Source organism: Myotis nattereri (assembly GCF_964212035.1).
Source record: "Myotis nattereri genome assembly, chromosome: 1".
Taxonomy (NCBI): domain Eukaryota; kingdom Metazoa; phylum Chordata; class Mammalia; order Chiroptera; family Vespertilionidae; genus Myotis; species Myotis nattereri.
In genome coordinates, this window is record NC_138075.1 from 187,979,865 (window position 1) to 187,995,505 (window position 15,641).

At 41.9% G+C, this 15,641-nt stretch overlaps 1 protein-coding gene across 4 annotated transcripts in view; it reads left to right on the forward strand.

Moving 5' to 3' along the window:
• Positions 1–252: 252 nt before the first annotated feature.
• The window catches only part of LOC308513480 (UDP-glucuronosyltransferase 2B31-like), a gene marked incomplete at both ends in the record, with an annotated part of 65,035 nt that continues 49,646 nt past the window's right edge, over positions 253–15,641 (forward strand). Inside the window, 3 exons of one of the 4 annotated variants that reach the window (XM_081083564.1) lie at positions 253–1,024; positions 2,069–2,217; positions 14,388–14,519. In XM_081083564.1, the coding sequence (XP_080939690.1) occupies positions 253–1,024; positions 2,069–2,217; positions 14,388–14,519 (1,053 nt within the window). The remainder of the gene's footprint in view (positions 1,025–2,068; positions 2,218–14,387; positions 14,520–15,641) is intronic. The other 3 variants (XM_081083566.1, XM_081083567.1, XM_081083565.1) reach the window with 3 other exon arrangements.

Sequence of the window (15,641 nt, forward strand, 5' to 3'; positions counted from 1 at the left end):
AGACACAGTCACCTCTAACATCCTATAATTATGACATTCATCTATAATAAATTATACAATACAGGAAAACTGCAAAGATGACCCAGCTGGATGACAGCACCTTTAGATATTACACAGATTTGTATTTTAAAAAGGTCATTTACTTCATAATTTTCTGACGCCATAAAATGCTGACTGTTAAATCAAATGTATTTACTTTGGGTGTAGAAGTTTTATTTTAACTTTCTGATTGATTTCTCTTTGGACATAAGCATGAGCCAGGGTAAAGGGATCAGCCATTTGAAAAGAAGCCTGTGTGCCACCAGGATGCCTATGAAGTGGATTTCAGTTCTGCTGCTGCTACAGCTGAGTGGTCACTTCAGCCCTGGGAGTTGTGGAAAGGTGCTGGTGTGGCCCACAGAATACAGCCACTGGATCAACATGAAGACCATCCTGGATGCACTTGTCCAGAGAGGTCATGAAGTGACTGTTCTGACATCTTCAGCTTCAATTCTTGTTGATCCCAATAAACCATCTGCTATTCAATTTGAGATTTTTCCTACATCTTTGACAAAAGATGATTTTGAGGATGTTTTCATGCAGCTGGTTTCTAAATGGACATATATGCCGAAAGATACATTTTGGACTTATTTTTCATTAATTCAAGATCTCACTCATAAATTTACTGATTGTATTCAAACACTATGTAAAGATGTAGTTTTGAACAAGAAACTTATGACAAAGCTACAGGAGTCAAGGTTTGATGTCGTTCTTGCAGATGCCGTTGGACCCTGTGGTGAGCTGCTGGCTGAGCTACTTAACATACCTTTTGTGTACAGTCTCCGTGCCTCTGCTGGCTACACAGTTGAAAAGTACAGTGGAGGACTGCCATTCCCTCCATCCTACGTACCTGTTGTCTTGTCAGAATTCCGTGATCAAATGACATTCATGGAGCGAGTGAAAAATATGATGTACGTGCTTTATTTTGATTTCTGGTTCCAAACATTTAGTGAGAAGTGGGATCAGCTTTGCAGCAAAGCACTAGGTAAGTCATGTCCTTACTTGGTAGCATGAAATCCTAACTTTCCTAGTGCTCTAAAAGGTGGGTTTGTATAAATATTAAGTCAGAGAAATTTGTTTTTTATAAGTAAAATGATAAAATAACATTATAAAATAGCCTTTCATTCTCACAAATATTATGAAAATGCTTAAATTATAAGGTCATTGAGGAATTGCTTCCTCTCATGTAGTTTAGTTTGATTTAAAAACTGAACTATTTTGCCATATTACCTGAAGGGTTCTTTCACACTGGAGTGCTCTGTTCAAGACTCAGGAACCTATAATTTCAGGTTTCTAATGACTACACATTCCTTCATTAAGCACTTACAACTCATCTGCTTAAACACTAAACTTTTGTTGACAGGCAGACATGTAAGTCAATAAACTACATTTTGTGAAAACTCTCCCTTCATTAAAAACAAAATGAGTCAAAATTAAGAGTGAGCACATCTATTACCATACATTATGAAATATTCCAGCTGTTATTTGTAAATGTTTTTATTAATGCACAAGTATTATTAGGCTCCTAAAATGAACCAAATGTAATTATACTACCAGGAATTGCACCATACTCTCAAAAACCTCAGTTTTTGTGAAATCTAGAATAAAGGGAATAGCTTGCTAAAATGCAGAAACTAGACTAAATAATCTAGGGGAAAGTGTTTCCATGGATATGGTAGAGTTAATTGATTGAGGAATTGACATCATTATTTACATTTGCATCTATTACTTCTGCAGCTTTACAGAGTAAGCAAATGCATGTTTAATTCTATAGTGGCTTAGGTTTAATCATTTTCTATGATTGTGAATGTCCTGATGTGATGTTAGAGAAGAAAAACTGTTAAATTTTATATATATAGTTAATATATGTGAACAACATAATACAAAACATGTATATAAATATGTTTGCACTATCAAGCCACAAACACTTTAAACATCATTGGCTACATTATTACAAACTTTAAAAAATGGTATATTCATATTACAATATTCTTATTTTTTCTACTTTTTGTTCTTTTTCCCCCTTCAGGAAGACCCACTACATTATTCGAGTTAATGAGAAAAGCAGAAATATGGTTTATTCGAACCTATTGGGATTTTGAATTCCCTCGCCCACTCTTGCCACATTTTCAATTTGTTGGAGGCCTCCACTGCAAACCTGCGAAGCCTCTGCCTAAGGTAAAACTATTCATGTTTGCTCTACTTTGCATTTTCAGTAGGAATGATTCTGTGTTCTTCATTTAGAAGGTCTGGTCACACTGAGGGAGATATGGGAATCTGGGTAAAGTGACTTGCCAAACTCATATTTTATACTATTTCAAGAATCTCAATGTCACTATCATTACAAAATAAAGAATTATATTTGGGAGACTTTGGTAATAGGGCCTGTTAAATTAAGGCCTTCATTATTCAACACTTAAAAAATATCAACCATTAATTCAAAAGTAATTTTTTAAAGTGACTGGCATAGTGCAAGGATAAGGGGTGGATATACAGAGGAGCAGTATAGATACCATTTTTGCTCCCACACACCAGATGTTTCACTTAGAAAGATCCTATCTAATAAGGAGGTAATAGGCTAATTGACCCTCATGCCTTGGCAAACTTGGCGGTGCCCACAGCCAATAAGGAGGGAATAGGCTAATTGACTGCCACACCCTCAAAGATGGCAGTGCCCACAGCCACAAGATGGCTGCACCCAGTCTCCTTAGCCCCACCAGGGCAGCAGGTGCACGGCAAGGTCGAGCCTGCCTCACGCACCTCCCTCCAGAGTCCCCCAGTCCTCTCAGTCCCCCAGCCACCCAGGGCCGCCTGAGGCTCAGGTAACCAGGGCAGGCCAAGGCTTGCGCTGCTGGCAGTGGCAGCAGCAGAGGTGTGATGGGGCCTTGCCTTCCCCTGATCGCCAGGTCACCTCCCACCCCTGAGTGCTCCCAGACTGTGAGAGGGGTCAGGCCGGGCTGAAGGAACCCCCCCTCCAGTGCATGAATTTTCATGCACCAGGCCTCGAGTATAATATAAGTAATAAAAACAGTGTGGAAAGTATTATAATAAAGAGAAAGCATAATACTGCAATAATGTTAAAGAGCATCCCATGGGAGTGAATCATAATACCTCAGGAGTGACAATAGCAATCTGGTGTAAGTGAGCATGAGACATCCCTTGTTATTTTATACCTTCAACAACAAAATTTGTTATCTATCCATGAACAAAAGTGCCAATGCAAAAGGACCTGGAAAGAATCTTGCCCACCTATGCATCAGGTAATAGGCAGAAAGACTCCAGTACTGGCTGTGACACTGAAAGGACATTGTGGATTATTCCAGCCCCTCTTACCTGCAGTCCAGGAGTACCTACAACCCTGACTTGGGCAGTCCCCTAGGCCAGTGGTCAGCAAACCACGGCTCGCGAGCCACATGCGGCTCTTTGGCCCCTTGAGTGTGGCTCTTCCACAAAATACCACGTGCAGACGCACATGTACAATGCAATTGAAACTTTGTGGCCCATGCGCACAGGTCGGTTTTCAGAAAGGAGATAGACGAAACAAGTATACTAGATGAGTGTGGATGGGAGAGTTGGAAGGGGTCGACCTCAGCGAACGTACCTCAATCAGATTGAGGACATTTTACCAAAGGTCAGCTGAGGAGTAACCTAATCTAATCTAATAAAAGAGAAACATTCAAATTGACCACAACTTCGACATGCCCAAAGCCATGCCCACCAGCAAATCAGAGCGACTATATGCAAATTAACCCAACCAAAATGTCGGCAGGCAGCTTCGGAGCTGGAGCAAGCAGGAGGCTTGGTTGCCCCAGCAATGGAGGAAGCCAAGCTTCCCGCCGGCTCGGGCCTCCGCTGAAGGCAACTAAGTTTCAATAACCCAAACAAGATGGCAGCTGGCAGCCACGGAGTTGGAGCAACCAGGAGGCTTGGTTGCCCCAGCAATGGAGAAAGCCAATCTTCCCACAGGACTAGCTAAAGACAACATAGTTTCAATTATAGAAGATAAATAAATCCCAGATACCTGCTTCCAGCTAGCCTCCACTGGGAGCTTGGTGGCTGGGTGCCGTGGCCAGCCTGCAAACAGCCATCAGCCCCTCACACAGGTTGGCCAGGCACCCCAGCGGGATCCCAACCCTGATCTGGGACACCCTTCAGGGCAAACCAGCTGGCCCTGACCCAGGCACCAGGCCTCTATCCTATATAGTAAAAGAGTAATATGGAAACTGACCCTAATAGCAGATTGACTGGGAATGACCGGTCACTATGACACACACTGATCACCAGAGGGCAGACGCTCAATACAGGAACTGCCCCCTGGTGGTCAGTGCATTACCACAGGGGGAGTTCTGCTCAGCCACAAGCCAGGCTGACGGCTGCCAGTACAGCAGTGATGGTGGGAGCCTCTCCCTCCTCCTCATCAGTGGTAAGGATGTCTGACTGAAGCTTAGGCCTGCTCCCCACTGTCAAGTGGATATCCCCTGAGGACTCCCGGGCTGCCAGAGGGATGTCTGACTGCCAGCTTAGGCCATATCCCCCAGGGAGCAGGCCTAAGCCAGCAGGTGGACATCCCCCGAGGGGTCCCAGACTGCGAGAGGGCACAGGCCTGGCTGAGGGGACACCCCCCCCCACGAGTGCACAAATTTTTGTACACCAGGCCTCTAGTTAAGTTAATAACAATGTACCTACCTATATAGTTTAAGTTTAAAAAATTTGGCTCTCAAAAGTAATTTCAATCGTTGTACTATTGATATTTGGCTCTGTTAACTAATGAGTTTGCCGACCATTGACATATGGAGTAGAGAACTTTTGTGGAAGTCCAGATATCTAGAGAAGTTCCAGCACTCTGTTGGAGCACCAAATAGATGAGTTTGAATGCATTGGTGTGAGCGAGAGGAAAGCTTGATTTTGCCAGCATCATTCCTCTTTTGATGGAGCTCAGTGTAAGGTTCAAAGAAGGCCTGCCCATTCCCATGATTTCCCTCACAGGGATAGAGAGCCCGTGAGTGGGTGCCGAGCTTCTCCTGGTTTGCAGGATGCTTCCAAAGAGCTCATTTCTCTCTCACAGCATCCAGAGTATTGTATTAGGAGCTCAGTGACTGGTGAGAGGGAGCAGATCTGGCAAAGAAAATTACTAGAGGGCATGTTAAAGAGACAGGGTTCCTCCTGACTGCATTCTGTACTCTATCAGGAAGCCTGACCACAAACCACGAAGAAAACATTTCTTACAGATCTCCGCATGCTGGCATGTGGGCAACAACAGTGACCTGCATTCCAACCCATATTTCCTCCCCTCTGTGGCCAGCTCCATGTATAAGCTGCCAAGGGCAGCAGCAAGAGCAAGATTTGATAAAAGGCTAGGGAGCAAGAGCAGAATACAGGCAAAAGTTTGCAGACAGGGGAGAATCACAAACTTGAGCTATAGCACCACCTTCAGGAAAAGAAAAGAAAGAAAAAGCTTAATACTAAGAAGATCAGCATCTAGCCTGGTGCTTTATAGAATAGAGGGAACACAAACAGGCTCAAGAATTGTCCCACAAGAGGGAGCATGAAGCACAGAGCAGGCATATTCATACAAGAACTGAAAAAGCCTTATCTATAGCAGTACTGACGAAAGGTATTTCTACCCTGAAAGTAGTAAACATCAGTGGGTGACTGCTAATTCAAATGCAAAAACAGCAATTCAAAATTCCAAAGAACATGAAAAATCAGGGAAACATTAGGTCACCAAATTCTACAACAATCCTCCAGCAAACAAATACAGACATGGAGATAAATGATTCACCCAATAAAAAAGTCAAAATAGCTGTGCTAAGGAAACTTGGTGATCTAAAAGATAACATTGAATCTTGTGCACTGTTGGTGAGAATGTAAAACCGGTGCAACCACTATGAAAAACAGTATGGAGGTTTTTTAAGAATTTTAATAGAGCTCCCATATGCCCCACAAATCTACTTCTGGGTATACTTCTAAAAGTAAGAAAAATAGGATATCAAAAATATATCCATAATCCCATGTTTATTGCACCAGTATTCACAAGAGCCAATAAATGGAAACAACTTAAGAGATGTGAAATACACACACACAAATATTATTCAGTCATCATAAAGGGGTAAATTCTACCATTTGGGACAACATAGATGGATCATGAAGGTATTATGCTAAGTGACATAAAGCACACTGAAAAAGATAAATAATATAGGATATCACTTATATGTAGAATCTAAAAATGGCAAACCCATTAGAAACAGAAGTATAATGGTGATTACCATGGACTGGTGAAAGGGAGATTAGTAGGTAAGAAAAAGTTAGTCAAGGGTACAGACTTGCAACTCAAAGATGATTAAGTTCGGGAGATATAGTGATTATATATTCTTTACATACTTGAAAGTTTCTACATACTAGATCTTAAATGTTCTCAACACCCATAAAAAGATAATTATGTGACCTAATAAAATTGTTCACTAATATTAGGTAGTAATAGTAATATATATATATATATATATATATATATATATATATATATATCCTATCTAATAATAGACAAACAGTAATTGACCGTACCTTCGCTACGCTTCCCATTGGCTAATCAGCATGATATGCAAATTAACGGCCAACAAAGATGGCAGATAATTTTCATACTGCAGGCAGGGCAGGACAGCGCCATCCCGTCTGCCCTGCCACCATCCGGGCCTGCTATCTGCGACCCAGGGCAGTGGGCATTCCGTGTGTGACCCAACCTGTGGCAGCCTGGCGGGGCATCGAAGGCTTGAAGGCAGCTCCGGCTGGAGCAAAGGCCTGGGTCCCGGGTGCCGGGGGAAACCAGTGCTAGCAGTCAGGGGAAGGGAAGGCCTATTGCATGAATCTTTTCATGCAACATGCCTCTAGTATACATATAAAAGCCTAAGCAATCACCCAACTGGCCTACCGGTAGCTATGATGCACACTGACCACCAGAGGGCAGACGCTCAATGTAGGAGCTGCCCCCTAGTGGCCAGTGTGCTCTCACAGTGGGCATCAGACTCCGAGCTCATGGCTGGTGTGCAGACCTGCAGCAGCACGAGCATCTCCCACCTCTAAGGCAGCACTACCGAGCCATGGAGACAGCAGGTGCAGCAGGGTCAGATATAGCAGGAGTGGCACAGTGCCCAGCCCTGGCTCAGGCTCCTCCCTGGCTGCCTGCTGCTTTGCACACTACTACACCCATGAGAACCTGTGGGGATGAGGCCAAAACCAGCAGTCCAACATCTCCCGAGGGGACCCAGATTGTTAAAGGGCACAGGCCAGGCTGAGGGACCCCACTGGTGCACAAATCCGTGCACCGGGTCTGTAGAAATATATAAATAAATCAACTCAATACACTGTATACCTTAAACTTACAGAATGCTATATATCAAATAGGGGCCTGGTGCAGATTCGTGCACCAGTAGGGTCTCTCAGCCTGGTCTGCAGGGATCGGGCCAAAACTAGGTCTCCAACATCTCCCAAGGGTCCCGGATTGCTAGAGGGCAGTGTCCATGCCAAGGGACCCCACCGGTTTATGATCAGGGCCTGGGAGGGACTACGGGAGGGCTCCAGGGCATGTCCGGCCCATCTTGCCCAGTACCAATTGGGACCAATCAGAGCCAATTGGGGCCATCTCACCCAGTCCTGATCAGGGCTGATCAGGGGCAGCCAGAAGGGGAGGGACCCCGAGAGGTAGGGCGGCAGGGAAGGGATGGCAAGAGGGCTCCAGGGCATCTCCGGCCCATCTTGCCCAGTCCCAATCAGCCAGACCCCAGCAGACTCCTAACCTACTGGTTGGAGCGTCTGCCCCCTGGTGGTCAGTGCATGTCATAGCAACTGGTTGAACAGTCAAATGAACGTTCAAACACTTAGCATATTAGGCTTTTATTATATAGGATTATATCTCAAATTCTTTAAACAAAAAATTGAAGCAATGATTAGAATGAGAAAGTTAACTTTTTATGTTAGAAGGGTTAGGTCTTTATTTTTCAGAGAAAAAAAACACACAAGTAAACTATTTAAAACAGAAAAATCAGCCGAGGCAGTAGGGGTAGATAGAAGAGTATGAAGTTTGGAACAGATATGAAATTTTGGCTTCTTGCACATTTGGTGCACATTTGGGGGTGGGGAACTAGAAAGTACATTGAGCAATCAGGAATTTTTCTAGCACTGAAAGTAATAAAATTTGAAAACTAATAAAAAAAAAATCAGGGACCACAGTCAGAATAAATCTGAAACAATTCCAGGTGAACGTGACTTCACCAGCAACTTTAAATACATCAACGTGAGCTACTCAAGAGGGTGACCAGATCCTTGCTGCAGAAAGCCCAGTTGTACTTCTCCCACTGTGGGGCAGGTGCTCCCTGTGAGAGTCAGCGAGGTGATGATGAGGGCCCTTCACAGCCGGCTACACATAGCATATTCTACTAGAACGTACAATATGATTTCAGAGCAAAAGGTGTCATACACATACATGTCAGAAACATGGACACTCAGAAAAGTATATAAGGATAATTCTGAATTATAAATAGAAATCTTAAGGCTATTTCATGGATATTCTGAGCAATAATACCAGACTCAGGAATTATAGTAATCCTCCAGCTTGTAACAAGTGATTTAGGGAGAGAGGTCCAAGATTTCAGCATAGGAAGACTCTGAACTGACACCTTCCCATGAACACTCAGAATGTACACCTACATGAAGAGTATTTCCTCTTGAAAAACAGCTGAGGGTTGACTGAACAGCTTCTGCACAACTAATGAGAGAGAGACTGTGTAGAGAATGTTGAGAAACTGTGAGAATTCTCCAGACTCTGTGGAAACTCTTTGGGACTTGAGGTACCTGTGAGTGCCAATGTTTACATTCTCTTTCCACTGATAGCATGGGCAAGAATTCAATTCAAGTGCTATAGCTCACCTGCAAGGCCACCATAGCATGCCCAAGGCCACTCACTCCACACCCACCTCAGGCTCAGACAGACAAACTGCCATGGCAATGCTGCAGCCATATGCCACTGGCTGCTCCAAACCAAACCATCCAGCCTGCCAGGGTGCCCCCAGAGCTGGGCATTCTGAGAAAATTGGTCATGTTTGCCTCAACTATGGCTAGCCTACATGCCAGGGACCCCCTGATACCTCAAACAACCACTTCAATTCCAGCCAGCCTGCTGAAGCCACACAGCACACACAGACCACACAAAGATCATTCCTACACAAAGCCACTCCATCAAGTTCAAGAGAGGTGGCTGTTTCATCAAATTCTTAGAAATAAACAAAGAAAGTAAAACAAATGAGGGAATACACAAAACTCGGAGTCAAAGCAAGTTGGTCTAATACATAGAAACAAACACAAAGAGGCAGCAAGTATAGGGAGACAAAGGAGCAGGCCCCAAATGGAAGAATAGAAAAATCTCCAGAAAAAGAGCTATACAAGAAACATACAACCTTCAATGAATGAAACAGGAAGAAGCATAAAAACTGAACATATTGCCAGAACCGGTTTGGCTCAGTGGATAGAGCATTGGACTGTGGACTCAAAGGTCCCGGGTTTGATTCCGGTCAAGGGCATGTACCTTGGTTGCGGGCACATCCCCAGTCGGGGGCAAGCAGGAGGCAGCTGATCGATGTTTCTCTCTCATCGATGTTTCTGGCTCTCTATCCCTCTCCCTTCCTCTCTGTAAAAAATCAATAAAATATATTTTTTTAAAAAAACTGAACATATCAGTTACTAGCAAGAAAATTGAAATAGTACTTAAAAACTCTCAACAAAAAAAAGTTTAAGACCAGATGATTTCACAAATAAATGCTACTGAACATTTAATTCTACCAATTAATACCTATCCTTCTCAAAATATTCCAGAGATATTGAAAAGAAAATAACACTCACAAACTCATTCTATGAAAGCAGTCAGCAGTACCCTGATAGCAAAACCAGACAAAGACAATACAAAAAAATCACATGCCAATATCTCTGATAAAAATAGATGTGAATATTTTCGACAAAATATTAGCAAACTGAATTCAACAATATGTTAAAGGATTATACATCATGCTCAAGTGGGATGTATTCTAGGAATTCAAGGATGGTTCCATATCCACACACAAAAAAAATCAATGTGATAGACAACATCAACCAAACCAAGGGTAAAAATCATATGATAATCTCAATAGATACAGAAAAATAGCATTTGACAAATCCAGCATCCATTCATGATAAAATCTCTCAATGAAGTGGGTACAGAGAGAACATACATCAACATGATAAAGACCATATATGACCAATAAAACTCACAGCTAATATCATATTTAATGGTGAAAAGCTAAAAGCTTTTCTTCTACGATCAAAAACAACACAGTGAGGCCCGCTATTGCCACCTTTATTCAATAGAGTATTGGAAGACCTAGCTACAGCAATCACAGAAGAAATAGAAATAAAGGGCATTTATATTGGAAATGAAGAAGTAAAATTGTCACCATTTGCAGATGACATGATACTGTACTAGTATATAGAGAACCCTAAAGATTCCACACAAAAACTACTAGAATTGACAAATGAATTAAGTAAAGTAGCAGGATACAAAATAAATATCCAGAAATCAGTCAACAAATAAAATGTGTTGTCAAAAAGGTAGAGAAAAGGGAACTCCTGTGCATGGAGCTAGTTTGTAAATTGCTGGAGCCATTATGGAAAACAGTATGGAGGTTCCTCAAAAAATTAAAAATAAAATAGCATACAATCCAGCAATTCCACTTCTGATTATTTATTAGAGCTAAACAAAAAGACTAATTGAAAAGATATATACACCCCCATGTTCATTAAGCATTAACTACAACAGCCAAGATATGGAAGCAACCTTGGTGTCCATCAATAGATAAATGGGTAAAATACATGTGGTCTATGCACACCATGAAATATTACTCACCAATATCAAAGGATCACATATTGCTAAATGCAACAACATGGAAGGACCTAGAGCAGTGATGGCGAACCTTTTGAGCTCGGCGTGTCAGCATTTTGAAAAACCCTAACTTAACTCTGGTGCCGTGTCACATATAGAAATTTTTTGATATTTGCAACCATAGTAAAACAAAGACTTATATTTTTGATATTTATTTTATATATTTAAATGCCATTTAACAAAGAAAAATCAACCAAAAAAATGAGTTTGCGTGTCACTTCTGACATGTGTTTCATAGGTTCGCCATCACTGGCCTAGAGGGTATTATGTTAAGTTAAATAAATCAGACAAAAAAAGACAAATACTATATGATTTTACTTATATGTATAATCTAAAACAAAACAAAAGAAAGAAAACAGACTTATGGATACAAATTATAAACTAACTAGAGTCCCCTCAAGGGGGGTGGGGGGGCGGTTCCTAAACCTGGCCTGCGCCCTCTCCCAGTCTGGGAGCCCTCAGGAGATGTCTGAGTGAAGGCTTAGGTCTGCTCCCCATGGGGCTTCCGCCACCACTTGTGCTCATGCGCCATGAGCCCAGCTCCTGCATTGAGCATCTTCCCCCTGGTGGTCAGTACACATCATACCTACCGACCAATATATATTAAAGACGCAGGAGCCACCAAGCTGCAGTGACTTGGCAGTGGCAGTTCTCGGTTCTCGGGTGACACACTCCAGAACCAGAGAGGAGGGAGTCTGATTCTTTGCGGGGCAACGTGATTCCACCTTCAGCCATGGGTTATGTTGTTGCTGGGGCACTGTCAGCCCCGAATCTGATTTACTGCACACTTGTGTTTGCATTCCACACCCTGTATGACAGCAACAGTGGAGAGTGTCCTCTCACACTCTGGAACCCCTCAGGGGATGTCAGAGAGCCAATTTCAGCTTGATCCCCACAGGCCAGCTGAGGGACCCCAACAGCTGGAGGGATCCCCACTCACTCCACAGATACCCTCTGAGCCATAGCACCACCCTAGGTGTGGCCGGCTGGGGAGGGGACCGCAGGAACTTGGCTCCACGGCATTCCCAGCCTGTCTCGCCCAGTCCCACCCCACCAGCCACTTTCTAATGAATTTCCTTTCAATGTGCATGAATCCGTGCACTGGGCCAATAGTATGTAATAAGGGATTTCAAGCTCATCAATTGTATACTCCAAAAAAACTAAGGGATTAGGTCTCTTCAAAACAGCTAGTGATTATAAGAGAATGGAGGCTCCTCAAAAAAATAAAAACAATTATCATTTGATCCAGCAATAGAACTTCTGGGTATATTCCAAAATAGTGACATTAGAATCATATTCATAACACTATTCACAAGAGCCAAAAGATAAAATCAACCCAAGCGCCATTGATAGATAAATCAATAAACAATCAATACACACAATGGTATATTATGTGTTGTGCTGTGAGTCAGCTCTGACTCCTGAGGACCTTATGAATAAGTGATGGCCACAAAATCCTAGTTTTAACAGCCCTCTCAACTCTTTTAGACTCATGCCTATGGCTTCTGTTATGGAGTCAATTCATCTCATATTTGATCATCCTCCTTCCTGCTGCCTTCTATTTTTCCCAGCATTATCTTTTTCAAAGAACCCTGCCTTCTCATGATATCCCTGAAAAAGAGAGTTATCACTTTTGTAATTTTTACCTCCTGCAATATTTCAGGATTAATTTGCTCTAGGATAGGGATGGAAAAACTTTTTTTGAGTGCTTGCCAAAACCAGCAAAATCTCTGACTCAAAATTCTTCTGCGTGCCAACCCTAATTTTTTGAGAACATGTTACGCCTACTTGATATCTATTAAGGTGTACGTATGTGAAGAACCTTGAAGAAATAATAAAATTCATTCAAGCGACAAAAACACAGTATATGATGATGAAAAATACATTTATTTATTTTATTTTTTTATATATATTGATTTTTTTGCAGAGAGGAAGGGAGAGGGACAGAGAGCTAGAAACATCGATGAGAGAGAAACATCAATCAGCTGCCTCCTGCATGCCCCCCACTGGGGATGTGCCTGCAACCAAGGTACATGCCCTTGACCAGAATCAAACCCAGGACCCTTGAGTCCACAGGCCAATGCTCTATCCACTGAGCCAAACCGGTCAGGGCTACATTTATTTTTTTTATTTTTTTATTTTTTCATTTTGTCTTATTGCTTAAAGTAATACAAAGAGTATTACATATGTCTCCTTCCCCCCACCCTTGACATTCCCCCAGCCTCCCCTACCCCCCAGTGTCTTATGTCCATTGGTTTGCTTATATGCATGCATACAAGTCCTTCAGTTGATCTCTTACCCTCCTCTCCCGCCCTCCAACCCTCCCCAGCCTTCCCTCTGTAGTTTGACAGAATGTATACATGTACACTGATAGATCAACAGAAAACTTTATGATTCCGTTTGATATTATCAATGGGACTTTTGCTGCTGAGAGAAACATAGAAATTTATTCCCCTTTTGTTAATACTGGTGGGCAAAGCGAGAGGAAAGGTTTCATTTTTATAGAGTGAAATTTTGAATAAGTAGGTGAGGCGGTTAAGGAAAACCCATTGTGTCTGAGGCTGAAACCAAAACGCTGGTCGGATCTAGGAAGGCAGGGAAAGTTAAGGCAGAGGCATAGAAACTGCTCTTCCCCTCTCTTGTCAATCCATGTCTATGGTCTTTAAGATAACTTGTTATGTAAAATTATTTGTTTATCTAAGATGCACCTACACTGAATTTATCTGAAAAATAAAAAAGTTGATATTAAGAAAAAAATTGTAAATGGAAGATAATAAAAGAGAGTTTCGCGTGCCAGCAAACGTTACTGGTGTGCCATGTTTGGCACACGTGTCAGGGGTTGTCCACCCCTGCTCTAGGACATACTTGTCTTTCTCGTGGCTCAGGGTATCTGTAGATAGACATTACCAAGCCTTAAAATTGAAGGAAATTCTAATACCTGTTAAAACATAGATGAATCTTAAGGACATTTTGCTAAGTGAAATAGGCCACAGACAAAAACACAAATACTGCATGATTCCACTTACATAAGGGATGTAGACTAGTCAAATTCATAGAAACAGAAAGAATGAAAATTGTCAGGGACTGTTAAATTGGGAAATGGAGAATTACAGTTTAAGAAATATACAGTATCAATTTACAAGATGAAAAAGTTCTAGAGATGGATTATACAACAATAAGAATATATATACTATTGAACTGTACACTTAAAAATGGTTAAGATGGTAAATATATTATGTGTATTTTAACACAATTTAAAATAACAAGAACTACACTAATAATTCCTTACCATACTTAATTTTCTCTTTGGCTGTTTGTAGCAATCCTTTCAATAGTGTTCACTATGCTTTTGTCTTTTGTAATGGAAAAAAAAATTCTTCCTTCACAGGAAATGGAAGATTTTGTCCAGAGCTCTGGAGAAAATGGTATCGTGGTGTTTTCCCTGGGGTCAATGGTCACTAACATGACAGAAGAAAGAGCCAATGTGATTGCATCAGCCCTTGCCCAGGTTCCTCAAAAGGTTAGATAAACTACCTTAGAGCAGAAAACTAATGAGTGTGTTAAAGTGTCTGATTAAAAGATTTCTACATGAATGTTAGAGTATTAAGATAGCTTCAATGATCTTAGATACCAATGTGTAAAACAAAATACACATGGCAGGTGCTAAAGTAGTACAGAGGGTGTTTTTGATGGACAATAACTTTGGCATTAATATTCTGGTCACAAAGAAGTATATTTCAAAAGTACAGTGTGAAGTTTGGTATTATAATAGTACTAAAGGTTCAGTGCACAAAATTCATGCATGAGGTTGGGGTGTCCCTCAGCCCAGCCTGTGTCCTCTTGCAAGAAAGGCATCTTGCTGTTGTATGGACAGCTACATTTTTTGACCTGATTATAAAATGTAGTACATAACAGATCCTTCTGAGGCAGTAGTAGCATTTTCCCCATCTTATGGTGGAAAAACTGAAACAGAGAGAAGTTGAGTTTGGGTTTGTCACACAGTTATAAGTGTCAGAATCAGGGCTGACCACAAAATGTGCAAGCCAGAGTCCATGCATGTCTTCGCTGCATCATCCTGTTTGTTTGTTTTTTAGTGTTAGAGTAGCCTTGCCAGGTTTTAATTTTTAAATCTAAGAGACTGTTCCAAAAATATAAGTGAGGCCTGGCCAGAGATCAGGGCCATCTGTGGGGCAGCCAGCGGGTAGGGCCAGCGGGGGGCTACAGCTGGCACCTACCTTGACTAGTGGCCTGGAGCCACCCACTGGCCAGCAACGCCCCCAGCCACCAATGCAAATCGCCTCCACCTGGTGGTCAGTGCATGTCATATAGTGAATGGTCATTCTACCGGCTGTTCAGTCGATTTGCATATTAAGGTTTATTATATAGGATTATAGGGCAGGAATAGATATCACCAAATCCTATCCTGTCATTTGCTTAATTCTTTGCAGGATTCCTAGAATAATGTACACACTACAGATGTTCTGAGAATGGAGTTAAATTTTAACATTAACCAGGGAATGATAACAATCTGAAAGGCATCATACAGTTTACACTTTCCAGGTAATCCAGGCCTCTCCTACTTTCCCTGGATTTTGGATTAGGCCTATTCAGTGTTGCAAGAAGATATTCAGAGAAGGGATGT